Source organism: Oncorhynchus keta, chromosome 1 (genome assembly GCF_023373465.1).
Source record: "Oncorhynchus keta strain PuntledgeMale-10-30-2019 chromosome 1, Oket_V2, whole genome shotgun sequence".
Lineage (NCBI taxonomy): Eukaryota > Metazoa > Chordata > Actinopteri > Salmoniformes > Salmonidae > Oncorhynchus > Oncorhynchus keta.
In genome coordinates, this window is record NC_068421.1 from 49,229,765 (window position 1) to 49,246,393 (window position 16,629).

The 16,629-nt window shown below is 42.1% G+C and overlaps 2 protein-coding genes across 8 annotated transcripts in view; one reads left to right on the forward strand and one right to left on the reverse strand.

The window, feature by feature from the left end:
- LOC118386859 (ubiquitin carboxyl-terminal hydrolase 13) overlaps nucleotides 1-14,092 on the reverse strand; it is a 67,148-nt gene extending 53,056 nt beyond the window's left edge. For 2 of the 7 annotated variants that reach the window (XM_035774829.2, XM_035774821.2), the window contains exon 1: nucleotides 7,646-7,963. In XM_035774829.2, coding sequence (XP_035630722.1) covers nucleotides 7,646-7,756 — 111 coding nt within the window. In that variant the 5' untranslated portion in view covers nucleotides 7,757-7,963. Of the gene's footprint in view, nucleotides 1-7,645; nucleotides 7,965-9,654; nucleotides 9,813-10,574; nucleotides 10,682-10,884; nucleotides 10,954-11,124; nucleotides 11,192-11,329; nucleotides 11,416-11,586; nucleotides 11,754-13,931 lie in introns of those variants that run through there. The other 5 variants (XM_052526608.1, XM_035774838.2, XM_035774848.2 and 2 more) reach the window with 5 other exon arrangements.
- A 143-nt stretch (nucleotides 14,093-14,235) lies between these two features.
- mrpl47 (mitochondrial ribosomal protein L47) lies at nucleotides 14,236-16,337 on the forward strand. Its single transcript, XM_035774866.2, has 7 exons — nucleotides 14,236-14,401; nucleotides 14,575-14,714; nucleotides 14,835-14,895; nucleotides 14,994-15,090; nucleotides 15,220-15,350; nucleotides 15,663-15,758; nucleotides 15,895-16,337. The coding sequence occupies exons 1-7, from the start codon at nucleotides 14,271-14,273 to the stop codon at nucleotides 16,004-16,006; spliced, it is 768 nt and encodes a 255-aa protein (XP_035630759.1). The 5' UTR covers nucleotides 14,236-14,270; the 3' UTR covers nucleotides 16,007-16,337.
- Nucleotides 16,338-16,629: the final 292 nt, after the last annotated feature.

Consider the following 16,629-nt stretch of genomic DNA (forward strand, 5'->3'; position numbering starts at 1 on the left):
TGGTTGACGAAGTCATCTGCAGAGAGGGAGGAGGGGGAGGAGGATTCAGGAGGGAGGAGAAGGTGGCAAAGAGCTTCCTAGGGTTAGAGGCAGATGCTTGGAATTTAGAGTGGTAGAAAGTGGCTTTAGCAGCAGAGACAGAGGAGGAAAATGTAGAGAGGAGGGAGCGAAAGGATGCCAGGTCCGCAGGGAGGCGAGTTTTCCTCCATTTCCGCTCGGCTGCCCGGAGCCATGTTCTGTGAGTTCGCAATGAGTCGTCGAGCCACGGAGCGGGAGGGGGGACCGAGCCGGCCTGGAAGATAGGGGACATAGAGAGTCAAAGGATGCAGAAAGGGAAGAGAGGAGGGTTGAGGAGGCAGAATCAGGAGATAGGTTGGAGAAGGTTTGAGCAGAGGGAAGAGATGATAGGATGGAAGAGGAGAGCGTAGCGGGGGAGAGAGAGCGAAGGTTGGGACGGCGCGATACCATCCAGTAGGGGCAGTGTGGGAAGTGTTGGATGAGAGCGAGAGGGAAAAGGATACAAGGTAGTGGTCGGAGACTTGGAGGAGTTGCAATGAGGTTAGTGGAAGAACAGCATCTAGTAAAGATGAGGTCGAGCGTATTGCCTGCCTTGTGAGTAGGGGGAAGGTGAGAGGGTGAGGTCAAAGAGGAAAGGAGTGGAAAGAAGGAGGCAGAGAGGAATGAGTCAAAGGTAGACGTGGGGAGGTTAAAGTCGCCCAGAACTGTGAGAGGTGAGCCGTCCTCAGGAAAGGAGCTTATCAAGACATCAAGCTCATTGATGAACTCTCCGAGGGGACCTGGAGGGCGATAAATGATAAGGATGTTAAGCTTGAAAGGGCTGGTAACTGTGACAGCATGAAATTCAAAGGAGGCGATAGACAGATGGGTAAGGGAGAAAGAGAGAATGACCACTTGGGAGAGATGAGGATCCCGGTGCCACCACCCGCTGACCAGAAGCTCTCGGGGTGTGCGAGAACACGTGGGCGTACACATAAATATATGGATGAGCAATGACTGAGCGGCAGAGGTGAGATGCAACAGATGTATACAATTCAGTATATACATATGAGTAATATAACATGTAAATATTATTAAATTGGCATTAATAAAGTGACTAGTGATCCATTTGTTAGAGTGGCCAATGATTTCAAGACTGGAGGTGATGGCTGTTTAACAGTCTGATGGCCTTGAGATTGAAAAAATAGCTTCGGTCTCTCAGTCCCATCTTTGATGCACCTGTACTGACCACGCCTTCTGGATGGTATAGCGGGGTGAACAGGCAGTGGCTCGGGTATTTGTTGTCCTTGATGATATTTTTGGCCTTCCTGTGACATCGGTTGCTGTAGGTGTCCTGGAGGGCAGGCAGTTTGCCCCCCCCCGGTGATGCGCTGTGCAGACCGCACCACCCTCTGGACAGCCCTGCGGTTGTGGGCGGTGCAGTTGCCGTAACAGGCGGTGATACAGCACGAAAGGATGCTCTCAATTGCGCATCTGTAAAAGTTTGAGAGGGTTTTAGGTGACAAGCCAAATTTCTTCATCCTCCTGAGGTTGAAGAGGCGCTGTTGCGCATTCAACAAACTGTCTGTGTGGGTGGACAATTTCAGTTTGTCCGTGAAGTGTACGCCGAGGAACTTAACTTTCCACCTTGTCCACTGCTGACCCGTTGATGTTGATAGGGTGATGCTCCCTCTGCTGTTTCCTGAAGGCCACGATCATCTCCTTTGTTTTGTTGACATCGAGTGAGAGGGAGTTTCTGACACCACACATCAAGTGCCCTCACCTCCTCCCCATAGGCTGTCTCGTCGTTGCTGATCAGGCCTACTACTGTTGTGTTGTCGGCAAACTTAATGATAGAGTTGGAGGCATGCATGGCCACGCAGTCATGGTGAATAGGGAGTACAGGAGGGGGCCCCAGTGTTGAGGATCATCAAAATGGAAATGTTCCTACCTTCACGACCTGGGGGTCGGCCCTTCAGGAAGTCCAGGACCCAATCGCACAGGGCGGGGTTGAGACCCAGGGCCTCAATGATGAGCTTGGAGTGTACTATGGTGTTGAATGCTGAGCTGTGGTTAATGAAGAGCATTCTTACATTGGTATTCCTCTTGTCCAGATGGGTTAGGGCAGTGTGATGGCAATTGCATCGTCTGTGGACCTATTGGGGCAGTATGCAAATTGCTATGGGTCTAGGGTAACAGGTAAGGTGGAGGTAATATGATCCTTGACTAGTCTCTCAAAGCACTTCATGACAGAAGTGAGTGCTGTGGGTGATAGTCATTCAGTTCAGTTACCTTTGACTTCTTGGGTACAGGAACAATGGTGGCCATCTTGAAGCATGTGAGGACAGCAGACTGGGATAGGGAGAGATTGAACATATCCGGAAACATCAGCCATCTGGTCTGAACATGCTCTGAGAACACGGCTAGGGACGCAGCTTTGCGAGGGTGAACGCGTTAAATGTCTTACTCATGTCGGCCACGGAGAATGAGAGCCCACAGTCCTTGGTAGTGGGCCGTGTCGGTGACACGGTGTTGTTCTCAAAGCGGGTAAAGAAGGTGTTTAGTTTGTCTGGAAGCAAGATGTCGGTGTCCGTGAAGAGGCCGATTTTGTTTTTGTAGTCCGTGATTGTCTGTGGACTCTGCCACATACGGCTCGTGTCTGAGCCGCCGTTGAATTGCGACACCACTTTGTCCCTATACTGACATTTCGCTTGTTTGATTGCCTTGCGGAGGGAATAACTACACTGTTTGTATTCAAACATATTCCCGGTCATCTTTCCATGGTTAAATGAGGCGGTTCGCACTTTCAGTTTTGTGTGAATGCCGCCATCTATCCACGGTTTCTGGTTAAATGCTCAGAGAAATAGATTTGGTTTAACAATAAAATTGTTTTTTCAATTAGGTAGGGGTCAAATTTATTGACACCCCTTTTTTCAATACCTTTCAAAACCTCACCTTGCGAGGATAACAGCACTAAGCCAGATCCTTGATATCCTTAGTCTGTGCTTATGGGCTGCTCTCTTCATATCATATCACATTTATTTATATAGCCCTTCTTACATCAGCTGATATCTCAAAGTGCTGTACAGAAACCCAGCCTAAAACCCAAAACAGCAGGCAATGCAGGTGTAGAAGCACAGTGGCTAGGAAAAACTCCATTGAAAGGCCAAAACCTAGGAAGAAACCTCTTCAATTTAAACCACAGGTTTTCAATGGATTTCAAGTCTGGAGACTGGCCAATGAACCATTTATTTGTGGGTTTTGATGTGTGCTTGGGGTTTTTGCCTTGCTGGAAGATCCACTTGTGGTAAAGTTTCAGCCTCCTGGCAAAAACAACCAGGTTTTTGGATAAAATATCCTGGTACTGGGTAAAGTCTATGATGCCCTTGCCCTATAACATCAAAGATCCACCATATTTTACAGTAGGTATGGGGTTCTTGTCATTTCAATGCCAAACCCACTATTGGTGTTAGTGGCCAAAGAGCTCGATTGTCATGTCATCTGACCAAAGCACCGGTTCCAAGCCAAGTGCCAATGCCGTTTAGCAAACTCCAGGCGTTTACCTTTGTTGGATGAAATGAAAATAGACCTCTTTGGCCATGCACACCAGTGGTGGATTTGGTGTCAAAAGTTGAACACATGAGCAGAAAAGAAGGTACCGAAAACACAGGTGTCAATCATTTTGACCCTTACCTTTTTGAGAATTTTTTAAAAACTTGTTAAACAAAATCTTTCTCTGAGAAATTGTATTTGTATAACATTTCCCATTTTCTGTGTATATAATATAGCTCAGTAGTTGTATCCTTAATTTTTGCTCACCTTTATAAAGGGTGTCAATCATTTAAGTGTCAATCATTTAAGACCCCACTGCCATAACAATGTCAATTCCAAATAGGTGGTTCAAAAAACTGAACACCAGATACCCAGGGGGCGGAGAACCAATAACATTGTGCCCCTGCCACTAGCATCTAACCTGCCTTGCATCACCCCAAACACACTAGAAAACAAAAATGGGTTCTTAAGGCGTGCTTACTTTGGGTCTCTAATGGTAACTCACCAGATGGAATCCATTAATAAATTAGTACATTTCTATGGGTCAGAGGGTTTGCCAGTACATAGACAATGCAATTCTCTCAGTTTGTACTGATATTTTCTTATATTGATGTTGTTTCATCAAGGTGTAAAAACATTTGGGGGTCAATGCACAAAGGATGTCAAATGTTCAAGGATATTTGAATTCCAGGATATTGGGATTTGTCAGCAGGGTTGAGTCAATAAAATGTCAGGCAATTTACATATAGGCCTAAATCAAGTGTTTTTGCATTCAGGATGTTATTTCCTGAAATACGCCTAGAACATGGTTTCATGTTTGAAACAGTGTAACTCCAGTGTGGCTTTGCAGACCGTGCAAATAGTTCAACTATTTAACTAGGCAAGTGAGTTAAGAACAAATTCTTATTTTCAATAATAGCCTAGGAACAGTTAACTGGTTAACTGCCTTGTTCAGGGACAGAATGACACATTTTTACCTTGTCAGCTCGGGGATTCGTTCTTGCAACTTTTCGGTTACTTACCCAATGCTCTAACCACTAGGCTACCTGGCAGCCCTAACAAACTGCCTACCACCAGCAAAATTCCTTGCTCAACTGACACGCAACTTCAATGCAGAGGCCTACAAGAGCCTCATTTCCACACAACGACGGAGTCTTTTAAGGTTTAACAAAAATACATTCACACAAATAACCATGCCTGATGATTCAAACGGAGTTATTCCGCTGCTCTATGATCGCTACATACCTCAGTCTGAGACTGTCACCGTTTTAGTTGTTTGTGGTGATGTCAAAATGTGGAGTGTTGTACAAAACAAAGTCATCGATTGGCTCATATCTCTAACCAATCAGAGTACACTACATGGCCAAAAGTATGTGGACACCCACTTGTCGCACATCTCAATCCAAAATCATGGGCATTAATATGGGGTTGGTCCCACCTTTGCTGCTATAATAGTCTACACTCTTCTGGGAAGGCTTTCCACTAGATGTTGGAACATTATTGTGGGGACTTGCTTCCATTCAGCCACAAGAACATTAGTGAGGTCAGGCACTGATGTTGGGTGATTAGGCCTGGCTCGCAGTCAGCATTCCAATTCATCCCAAAGGTGTTCAATGGGGTTGAGGTCAGGGCTCTGTGCAGGCCAGTCATTGTTCTTCCACACCGATCTCGACAAACCATTTCTGTACGGACCCTGTTCTGTGCACAGGGGCATTGTCATGCTGGAACAGCAAATGAACCTTCCCCCAACTGTTGCCACAAAGTTGGAAGCACCGAATCATCTACAATGTCATTGTACGCTGCAGAATTAAGATTTCACCTTCACTGGAACTAAGAGGCCTAGCCCTAACCATGAAAAAGAGCCCCAGACTATTATTCCTCCAACACCAAACTTTACAGTTGGCACTACGCATTGGGGCAAGTAGCGTTCTCCTGGTTTCCACCAAACCCAGATTCATCCGTCAGACTGCCAGATGGTGAAGCGTGATTCATCACTGCAGAGAACACATTGCCACAGTTCCAGAGTCCAGTGGCTGCCGCTTGGCATTGCGCATGGTGATCTTAGGCTTGTGTACGGCTGCTCGGCCAGGCAAACCCATTTCATGAAGCTCCCGACGAACAGTTCTTGTGCTGACGTTGTGTCCCTAGGCAGTTTGGAACTCAGTAGTGAGTGTTGCAATCGAGGACAGACCATTTTTACGCGCTTCAGCACTTGGTGGTCCCGTTCTGTGAGCCTGTGTGGCCTAGCACTTTGCGGCTGAGCTATTGTTGCACCTAGATGTTTCCACTTCACAATAGCAGCACTTACAGTTGACCGGGGCATCTCTAGCAGGGCAGAAATTTAACGAACTGACTTGTTGGAAAGATGGCATCCTATGATGTTGCCACGTTGTCAGCAACAGTTGTGGCTGAAATAGCCGAATCCACTCATTTGAAGGGGTATCCACATATTAATTTTCAAAATGCCGGTTCACCAACATGTTATTTGGCTTTGGGCCAAACCATCAGTTTCTGGGACTAATAATGGTTAGAATGTGTTGGCATTCTAGAAATTGTCAGGGAGATACTCAGATCCAGTCTCGTTACAGAGAAGAAACTAACTTCTGTGGGCGTGGCATAGTGTTTGGCAGGAGCAAGGAGTATGGGTAGCAGGGCAACAAATAACCCTCCATACTAACCTATATCTGTACTTGGGAGTATAGACCCTCATAAAACTCTCTGCGACATACCTTAAAGTAGCTCGACACACAAGCTTCAAGCCTAGGGATAAAAATAACCAACCCAAGTCCCCAGTCTGACATGATAAACTCCAGACAGATGAGTCACTCTCAAAATGGCAATTCTCATTAATAAAATGTTTGGTAGCAAAAAACGTTGAATAATTAGTCCAAAAAGCCAAACACTTGGGAGCCACAAGCTTCAGCGTTAAGACCTGTAATAACGTGTGTGTGTTTCAGTTAATCGGTCCTGTGAAGTAAGTACCCCAAGATGGCTCTATTATTCCTTTTATGTCCGACTAATGTATTAAGCCAGCAACACACTTGTGTCCCCCATGGGCTGACTCGTACGTAAAACATCCTCCATTCAAGGCCGTAAAGGTGTCAGTTGCCGTAACTCGATTGAATGGCTTGTCGGTGTAACAAAACTAAAAAAGTAAGATATGTGTACCATCTTAATAAAACTATTTTACACCACCATTTTACGATTTTCGGCCAGCTTCCAGATGTTGCACATCGCATTAGTGTTGTTTAGTGGTTAGAGCGTTGGGCCAGTAACCGAAAGGCTGCTGAATCGAATCCCCGAGCTCACACGGTAAAAATCTGTCATTCTGCCCCTGAGCAAGGCAGTTAATTGACTGTTCCACGGGGGCCTAAGACATGGATGTCGATTATGGCAGCTCCCCGCACCCTCTCTCATTCAGTTGAAATGCATTGTTGTACAAATGACTAGGTATCCCCCTTACCCCTGGCTTAATGTGCACCACAACCTCATGAAGTAGCATTAGCAACCCTAGAAAGGTGGTAGAAAATTCCTTCCCCCGTTTTTTTATGTATTTGATGCCATTCCACTTATACCGCTCCAGCAATTACCTACAAGCCCGTCCTCCCCAAATAAGGTGTCACCAACCTCCTGTGGAGCCGGTCCATGGGGGACCCAAATGTATTACAAGCTACACTGACTGCTCCACACCTAGAGGTAAGACATCAGGAAGAACTGCCCTCAAGAGGTATTGGCGCTCCTCAATGAAGTGGCAGATGACAAGTCACTCACATTGAAATAAATGGATGGACCACCATTTCTAAGAACTCCTATTTTCTCAAACACAAAACCGTGAGCAATAACCCCCATATCAATATAACGCTATTCTAGTGATTTTACGTGTGTGACTTTGAAATAGCGCCTTTTCAACAAAGGAAATCCCCTTCCACTGGATGTAAACATAATGATTTATTTTTCAAGTTCAAGAGAACGGTGGTCATAGAACTCCCAGGTCCAGACACAAAAACAGCGCAACGTTTGCTAATTCACGTGTGTTAGCGCAGTTTTACAAGACAGCCTGGAACACACAAACACACCATAATATTGGGAGACTTACGGGCGAATCGTAGGAAAAGACACATTCACTCTTGAAAACCCTGTCTCCTGTTCTGGGAACTCTGATGGTGGGCATATAAGGGACCAGCAGCTCTCCTAGATCTGCAGCCATCCTCCCATTCCTACTTCTCGCACTACAATGCTACGGGAGTCATTAGAGCAGGCTGTCAAGAGGAGAGATCCTATTTTTAAATCATTCGGTCTCGACATTCTTCCAGCGACTGGGGATAATGACGCTGAAAACATAACGGGGGAACTCATTAAAAAAAACACCAAAAAGGTCTTGACAGGTGCGAGGGCTACCAAATTGCGTGTGCAATAAAGAATGGTATCGCTCAATTTACCATGAAGCGCACTGAACCGTGTAACTCGAGCGGTCACACCCACCCAATTGATTAAACCACACACAAATGGCTACACCACCAATGTTTTCTCTAACTATTCTCTTTTCAAATGTTAATAAGCTACAAATTCCACCTCTTGACTTTTGTGCCGCAGGCTACATGCCACATAAATTCGGGCAATTAAAAGAGTTACTATTTTTGCCCACATACTTTAAGGGGGGCAAACAGTTTATTTGACCACACTGACACACTGACTTTTCAGAGTTGCTACTAAGTACATAAGCGCCGAAATAAAGTTGTTACATACATTTGAGAGCATGAATCTGTTGTTAATTTTTGTACCACAATTCTGCATCATATCAATATGTGTACACACACTTTTACCCTAGTCTGTTTCCTTTAATTTAATTTGACCAAAACTTCTGTAATCAGTCCAAGTATGCACCTCAATAGTCCCAAGTGGCTTCACTTATCTGCATTGATATGAAAATGGACAAGTAAAGCAAATATACTGAGTATCGATCATTAGGATGTTGCTTTCACTCAGACTGTTTCCATGACAGTAAAGAATGAAGGAGGGAGCAATGTCATCACAGCACTGCCATCTAGTGGACATTCGTGGGTTATGACAAAGACACTACTCTTAGGTTTGACAATAGAATTAAAGGAATCACAGCAAAAGTAACAGCAACGGTTGCTACTTTTTTTTCTTTTTTTTACTGCTGTCGGGAACGTTGTAATTACATCATAACATTGCTGCCAAATGGGAGAAATATAAAGTCGTGCACCACTGCAAGAGAATGGGTCGTTCAGTACGTGCCATTGTAAAACATTTAGCCAAATGAACGTGCCCCTGATAAACAACACTGTAATTGTGAAGCCTATTAGGATACAATATTAGATGTCTAAAGATGGAAAACAGCATTTCAATGTATAGACAGATACTTTATTTTAGTAATGAAGAAAATAATATACAAACAGTGATCCTGATCGCCAGTGGTGTAAATTACTTAAGTAAAAATACTTTAAAGTAGTACTTAAGTAGTTTTTGGGGGTATCTGTACTTAACTTTATTATTTATATTTTGGACATTTACTTTTACTTCACTAAATTCCTAAAGAAAATACTGTACTTTTAACTCCATACATTTTCCCTGATACCCAAAGTACTAGTTACAATTTAATAATTAGCAGGACATGAAAATGGTCCAATTCACACACTTATCAAGAGAACATCCCTGGTCATTCCTACAGCCTCTGATCTGGTGACTTAAATGTAATGTAATGTAATGTAATAATTAGCAGGACATGAAAATGGTCCAATTCACACACTTATCAAGAGAACATCCCTGGTCATTCCTACAGCCTCTGATCTGGTGGACTCACTAAACACAGATGCTTCATTTGTAAATTATGTCTCAGTGTTGGAGTGTGCCCCTGGCTATCCATAAATTTAGAAAATTCGTTCGTCTGGTTTGCTTAATATAAGGAATTTGAAATTATTCACTTTTGATACTTAAGTATATATTAGCAATTACATTTACTTTTCACCACACACCTTTAGACTTTTACTCATGTAGTATTACTCAAGTAGTGACTTTCACTTTTACTTGAGTCATTTTCTATTAAGGTATCTTTACTTTTACTCAAGTATGACAATTGAGTACCTATTTCACCACTGCTGATCGCTGACAGTTTGCACTGGGTGGTGGGACCGTTTGATTTAATGTTGTAGTCGACCAGATTCTTGTCCAGTGTCTCAATCTGGAACCAGGGTCCATCTCCCTTCGTTCTCATCTGCTTACGCACCTCTAGCTGTTGCAGTCTGCAGATAGAAAAACATAGGATTTGTTGGCAAATTAATGTGTACATATTAAAGATTTATATTGTCGACATTGTCTGTTTTCTTTTATATTTTCCTGCTGTTTTGCTCACACAAACAAAAAAGGAATGCAAGTTACGTTTTTATTTGTCTTATGTACAGGATAGACACCGTATACACCGTCCAATCAATCAAATGCATACATGCAGATTCCTTCTCAACAATGCAACAATAAAAAATAATAAAACATAAGGCACTGTTTCAAGTAGATGTCCTGGATGGGTGGCAGCATGGTCTCAGTGATGTACTGGGCCTTCTTTAACACCCGCTGGAGGGCCTTGCAATCATGGACGGAGCAATTCCAGTACCAGGCTGTGATGCAACCGATCAGGATGCTCTCGATGGTGCAGCGGTAATATTTGGAAAGGACTCGGGGTGGCATGCCGAATTTCTTCATCCACCTTAGAAATTAGAGACTCTGTAGTGGCCTCTTAACAAGAGTTGTGGTGTTATTGGTCCAGGTTAAGTCCTCTGTGATGTGGACGCATAGGAACTTAAAACTGATGACTCTCTACTGCATTACCATTGATGTGAATCGGGGCATGTTTCTGTCCTATGCTTCCTGAAGTCAACAATCAACTCCTTTTTTTTTTGCTGACGTTGAGGGAGATGTTGTTGTCCTGGCACCACAATGCCAGTTCACGTACCTCCTCCCTATAGACTGGCTTGTCATTGTTGGCACTATGTTCACTGTGTGACACTCACCTTATCTCGCCCTTCTCAGACTCAATCTGAATCAGGGCCATCATTTTCTCATAGTCTTTCACTGGGGAGTCATAGAAGGTCCGTGAGATCCACCTGGTGATAGGATGCTGCAAATATAGGGACAACAATAGGACTCAAAAGCTACTTTGCCAAGTCTGATTGTAAGCAATCTCCAGAGGATCGCCTATGTGAGTAACTCTGTTTATAGATGAATTCCATTTCATTTTCTGATAAAATTTTTAGTCACTTTTTCCAAAAAAGACATGGACTGTGATAAGAGGAAACAACTGCGACAAAGGGCTTGAAGTACCTTGTAATACTCTCAATGCTCAGGCTTCAGGCTCATACCCTTCAGGAATCTCAGCCAGTTCAGCCTCACCTTAAAAAACAGAATAATATATTCAGTTTAATTCCTCATTTACCATGTTTCTCCATAAACATTCATAAAAAAGTGGCCGTGCTTGTATTGGAGTGCTGTCATTGTAATCCATGTCACATATAAACATTGGAATGTTACTGTACATCAATGGAAACATCTACACATACTTACCGACAAACACATTCACAGATGTCACAAAGACTGCAACTGTGATTCCAGTAAGCAGGATATAGAATTTCTAGAAAGAAAAGTGTGGTGGGGGGGTGAATAAGATAGTGAACTCTGTGGTTCAGTGCTGGGGACAGTTTTCTGTAAACCAAACAATAGAGTTTATTTTGCAGTAGGCTAGTTCTAGTCTGAAGAACTAGCTACTTACTAATAATTGCAGAAACCTCCTGTCATAGAAGCCAGTGGGCTTGATGACAAGCATCGGCTTCCCATGGCTTCCCCAGAGTACTGCCACTGCAAAACAAAGTTCAGGGATGTTAGGCATTGCAACACATTATTTAGGTGGGAATCACCATATTGTTGGACCAAATAAGGTACAGGTAACTTCCAAAATAAAGGAGACACCGACATAATGTGTCTTAATGGGGTGTTGGGCAGCCACGTGCCAGAATAGCTTCAATGTACCTTGGCATAGATTCTACAAGTGTCTGGAACTCTATTGGAGCAAAGCGACACCATTCTTCCACGAGATGTTCCATAATTTGGTGTTTTGTTGATGGTGGTGGAAAATGCTGTCTCAGGCGCCGCTTCAGAATCTCCCATAAGTGTTCAATTGGGTTGAGATCTGGTGACTGAGAGGCCATGGCATATAGTAGACATTGTTTTCTAGTGTCACAAGAGAAAATATCATTTGCCCTTATTAAACTCACCAAATAATTTTCCATCAATGGATGTTGATTTAACTTGTTTGACTGCTATAATTTAGCAAAACGGCACAAGGGAGTATGGTATATGGCCAATATACCACAGCTAAGGGCTGTTCTTAAGCATGAAGCAACACGTGACTGGATCAAGCCGTTAACCATGGTTTCTTGGTCATATACCTCAAACCATCGGGGGGCTTATTGCTATTATAAACTGGTTACCAACATAATTAGAGCAGTAGAAAGTATTTTATGGTCATACCCGTGGTATATGGTCTGATATACTATGGCTTTCAGCCAATCACCATTCAGGGCTCGAACCACGTTTATAATTGTAAATAAATCCCCTTTGCACATGTGCATAGCTATAGATACATTCGACCGGAGAGTTTGAGTGATGAAAGTTGGACAGCGGATTTTGACATCTCTGAGCAAGAAACATTTGGATGAACATAAAAAACTAATGTTAGGCAATTTTCTGGCAATTGTGCTGTTATTATATATCTGTTGTTAAGACTGCAAACCGTTATAAATGGCCCATTAGCAAGATTGACTTGTCATTTCAATAGGCATAGGCTACAGACAAAAATCTGGGTTTAATGATTGTAATTCAACTTTGCCATGGTTTTCTTCGATAAAGACAGGTAGTCTATAGGCCTACATCTCATTTCAGATAGTATAGTAGCCTAGACAAGGTGTAGGTAAGATGTAAACTGAACAATTTCGTTCAAATTTACAGACACATTTATTCAATATAAATAGTGATGCGATTTCGAGGTAAGAAGTACTTGTTTTTCCCAATAGCCTGCTGGAATAGGCTACTGAGGATGGGGTCATCATTTCAATCACTGAATAAAATAGTAATTATATGTATATAAACTGAATATGCTTGACAACAACAGCCAGTGATTATTACCTGTAGCTTAATCTGACTACTGTTACCGTCAATCTAATTAGTTCTAACAACAATTGCGATAGAGCTTTGATAACTTCCAATTTAATTAACTAATCATGCCCATTAATAATGTCATTTTAACATAAGGCTACAACAACAATAAACTGGTGTTATATGGTATTTATAAAATTGGTTTGCCTGCTCCAGGTAGGCTACAGGGATATCAACATTTCAACATATTTATTGTATTAAATGGTAGCCTACAATGGCATATAAATGACAAGTCAATCTCGGAAATAGGCCATTTATAACAGTTTTTAGTCTTAACACCTGGCATATAATAACAGCACAGTTGCCAGAAAATTGCTTAACATTAGTTTTTTATGTTCATCCAAGTGTTTCTTGCTCAGAGATTTCGAGATCCTCTGGCCAACTTTCATCACTCAAACTCTCCTGTCGGATTTATCTAGTTATGCACATGTGCAAAGGGGATTTATTTACAATTATAAATGTGGTTCTAGCCCTGAATACAGCCTGGTATACAGTCTGATATACCACGGCTGTCAGCCAATCAGCATTCAGGGCTCGAACCAACCAGTTTATAACAGACCATATATCACGGGTATGACAAAAAAAAAACTTTAACTGTTCTAATTACGTTGGTAACAATTTTAAAATAGCAATAAGGCACCCGGGGGGTTTGAGGTATATGGCCAAAATACCACGGCTAAGGGCTGTATCCAGGCACTCCGTGTTGCGTCATAGGTAAGAACAGCCTTTAGCCATGGTAAATGGACCATATACCATAATACCCCCTTGTGCCTTATTGCTTTTAATCATAACAGTCAAACAAGTTCAATCGACATCCATTCATGGAAAATTATTTGACGAGTTAAAAGCTAATTATTTTTTCTCTTGCGACATATAATTATTATTATTATTTTACTAGTTACTAACTTTTACAAGTTACTATGATGTTCCTTCTTATTTGGCTCGATAAGGTAATGTAAAAAATGTTTTATTGCATAAATATGGCAACTATATGGGCCAGTTTTCAGTCCCTTTGCCCGAGTTTTGATTAGTCATTGGACTATTAATTTTAGCTAGACCTGGCAACCCTGTGAAACAGGCAGAGATACCTTATCAAGCTCAGTGCCTCTCAAATGTTGTAACAATGCGGTAGACTAGGCAAGCGTTAAATTGCCATTTACCTTGATCCGTGCATGCTGCAGTTCTGCTGAGCAAATTCAACGCATAATTCCCCAATTTTAGAGGATTTAGCCTAGCAGCAGACCAAAGACAACACTCACGCCCACCATCGCTGCTGCGGCCAGGCATACCGTTCTGTGATAGGTCCGTGACTACAATGTGAAGCCAAAACAGCCATATTTGCAAAGTGAAACAAATATGCGAATAATAAAGTAAAGGTTTTATGTTAACATTTATTTATTTTTACTTTTGTTCATGATTAAAATGACCAAAAGTGTTTCTAATTGGTTTTTGTTTTATTTATTTTAATGATGCATTCTGGGTAGGGAATTATAGCAAAGATGGCGGCGACCTCAGTCGGACGCGTTTTGACACTTTGCAGACAGTTTCAAAACGCTTTTAGGATTTCTACATCGTTAGCCGTCCAACAGTCTGCTCTCACTTTGACCAAATCTCAGGCTTATCTTGATAGGTAAGAATCTAATACCGAATATAACCGTAACGTTAGTTCGTTAGCTTCAGAACCTTAGTAACTAACATTTCATAATAATGTCACAGAGAAATAATGAAATGGCGACTGGCGAGGATGCTGCTGAATAGATTACCATTCAGTACTTGAATCTGCTGTCTTCCCCTCTTTGTTAGGTTAACGTATCCACTTTTGAGCTCAAATTGGCACTGTCATGTTGGCCAGTGTCGGCCTCTGCACACTACCATCAGCAGAAGAGGACTTGAGGAGTTTTTCGACATACCTGAAAACTGGGGGGAGCCAACAGTGAAGTCAGGTAAGACTTTTTGCCAGTATATCTACTGATCACCAAAGCAACGTTTTTTTTATGAATTCCTCTTAAGGGACTGGTAAGTAGCTGAGTGTAACATCTATTATTTGAATGATTTAATTGTAGGAGCACCATGGACTGCCAAGCAACTAAGGACGAAAAGTAATGAAGACTTACATAAGCTCTGGCAAGTAGAGAAGGTTGACATTGAATGAAGACCACTGACCTCCAGAATGAATGTTCATAAACTAAAAGGTGAAAATCTTGTTTTCACTGTTCTCACAGGTATGTGCTCCTGAAAGAGAAGAACATGCTGCTTACCATTGAGCAGGAGTCCAAAAGGCAAAGAATTCAGATGCCAAGTCCAGAGCGCCTAAAGAAGGTAAATATGACATAGGCCTATGTTTTCTGAACAAGTTCATTAATATTGAACATTGAGATATTCCTAGTAGAGCACAGACATTTAGTGACCGTCCACACACAGAAATTTAAACAACCCGTATCTCTTCAGATCGAAAGGTCCATGAAGAGACTAGACACAGTGGTGAAGGAGAGAGAAAACGCACTCCGCCTGCTGCAGACAGGCCAGGAGAGAGCAAGACCTGGGGCCTGGAGAAAGGACATCTTTGGACGGGTCTACTGGTACGTAGCTTCCATACACAATACACCACTATGATACATAGAAGTATCGCCTTCTACAATAACCAAATGTTGCTTTTACCTTACTTGTTTCCCATTCAATTTTTAAGCAAATGTTCAAAATGTAGCATGTTAGCCTGGCCTAGACTGAGTGAAGTGTTGTTGAACCATCTTTGGAAAACTATCGGGGGAGAGCAATTACCTGCTCGAAGCAATCAAAGGCAGTTTCCCTAAAATATTCAGTGTTACTTCACATGTGTCAAATGGTAAGATTGATTGTCATTGCTAACTCTGCGATCTTAAATGTTTTTCTAGGTACCGGTTTAGAGAGCATGCCCTTCCTTGGTACATGAACAAGAGATACAAACGTAAACGTTTCTACACACCCTTATTTGTCACCCCCCACATAAGGTAAGGAACATCGTTCGTGCATTCGTTTATAACCGTACCTCCAAGCAGAGCACTTAATCATATCACATCTTGCATAACACTTTCACAAGGGCAAATGCAATCGTCTGTTGTCACAAGTTGTCTTTCTTTTTTCCAGGCTTCGTCTAGAGAAACACCTCCGTGCTAAGACCAGAATACAGAACAAGGAGAGAGAAAAACAAACCGTACTCCAGGAGAAGTTTCCCCAAATGAAGGCCCAGTCATCATGAAGACTTTCATTGACCAAGAAACATTCACCCTCCTGCAATTCACATTGGAGCATGTGACTGTATCCCCTGTTTTTTTGCATAAACGTGTCTGTCATCAGCTTTTATTTAATGTACTTTTTCATGTTGGTAAACTGGCATTTGTCTTCCTCTGTATCATAATGCCTTGATTATGGTTATTCATATTAAAGTGATGTACAGACACTGTGTGCCATATTTTAAACCACATAATTCAAAATGTGTCCTTGAACATAACTAAAATTGTTTAAGTCGAAAGATGGCTCCAACAATAAATTGTAGGTAAATAAATATTCTGATATACCAGCAATTGTCACAGCAGGTATTCTGAACATTATTGTCTATGTTGAACAGGATTGTCTTCATCATTTTTGACTGCTCAGACAAGTGTGGCAAAAACTAATTATGAAAGTGAACGTTGTCTAACATCAAAGTTCGAGTTGTACACCTTCAACACTTATTGACATTACAAGACAGATCTTGAACTTCCATTCCAGGTATGGTCAATGATGAAACCACTATAGGCCAGTGATATAGAAACATATTAGAATAGGTTTGTTTTGGACTTATTATGAATATAATTGAATGTATAAAATATATTTAACAGG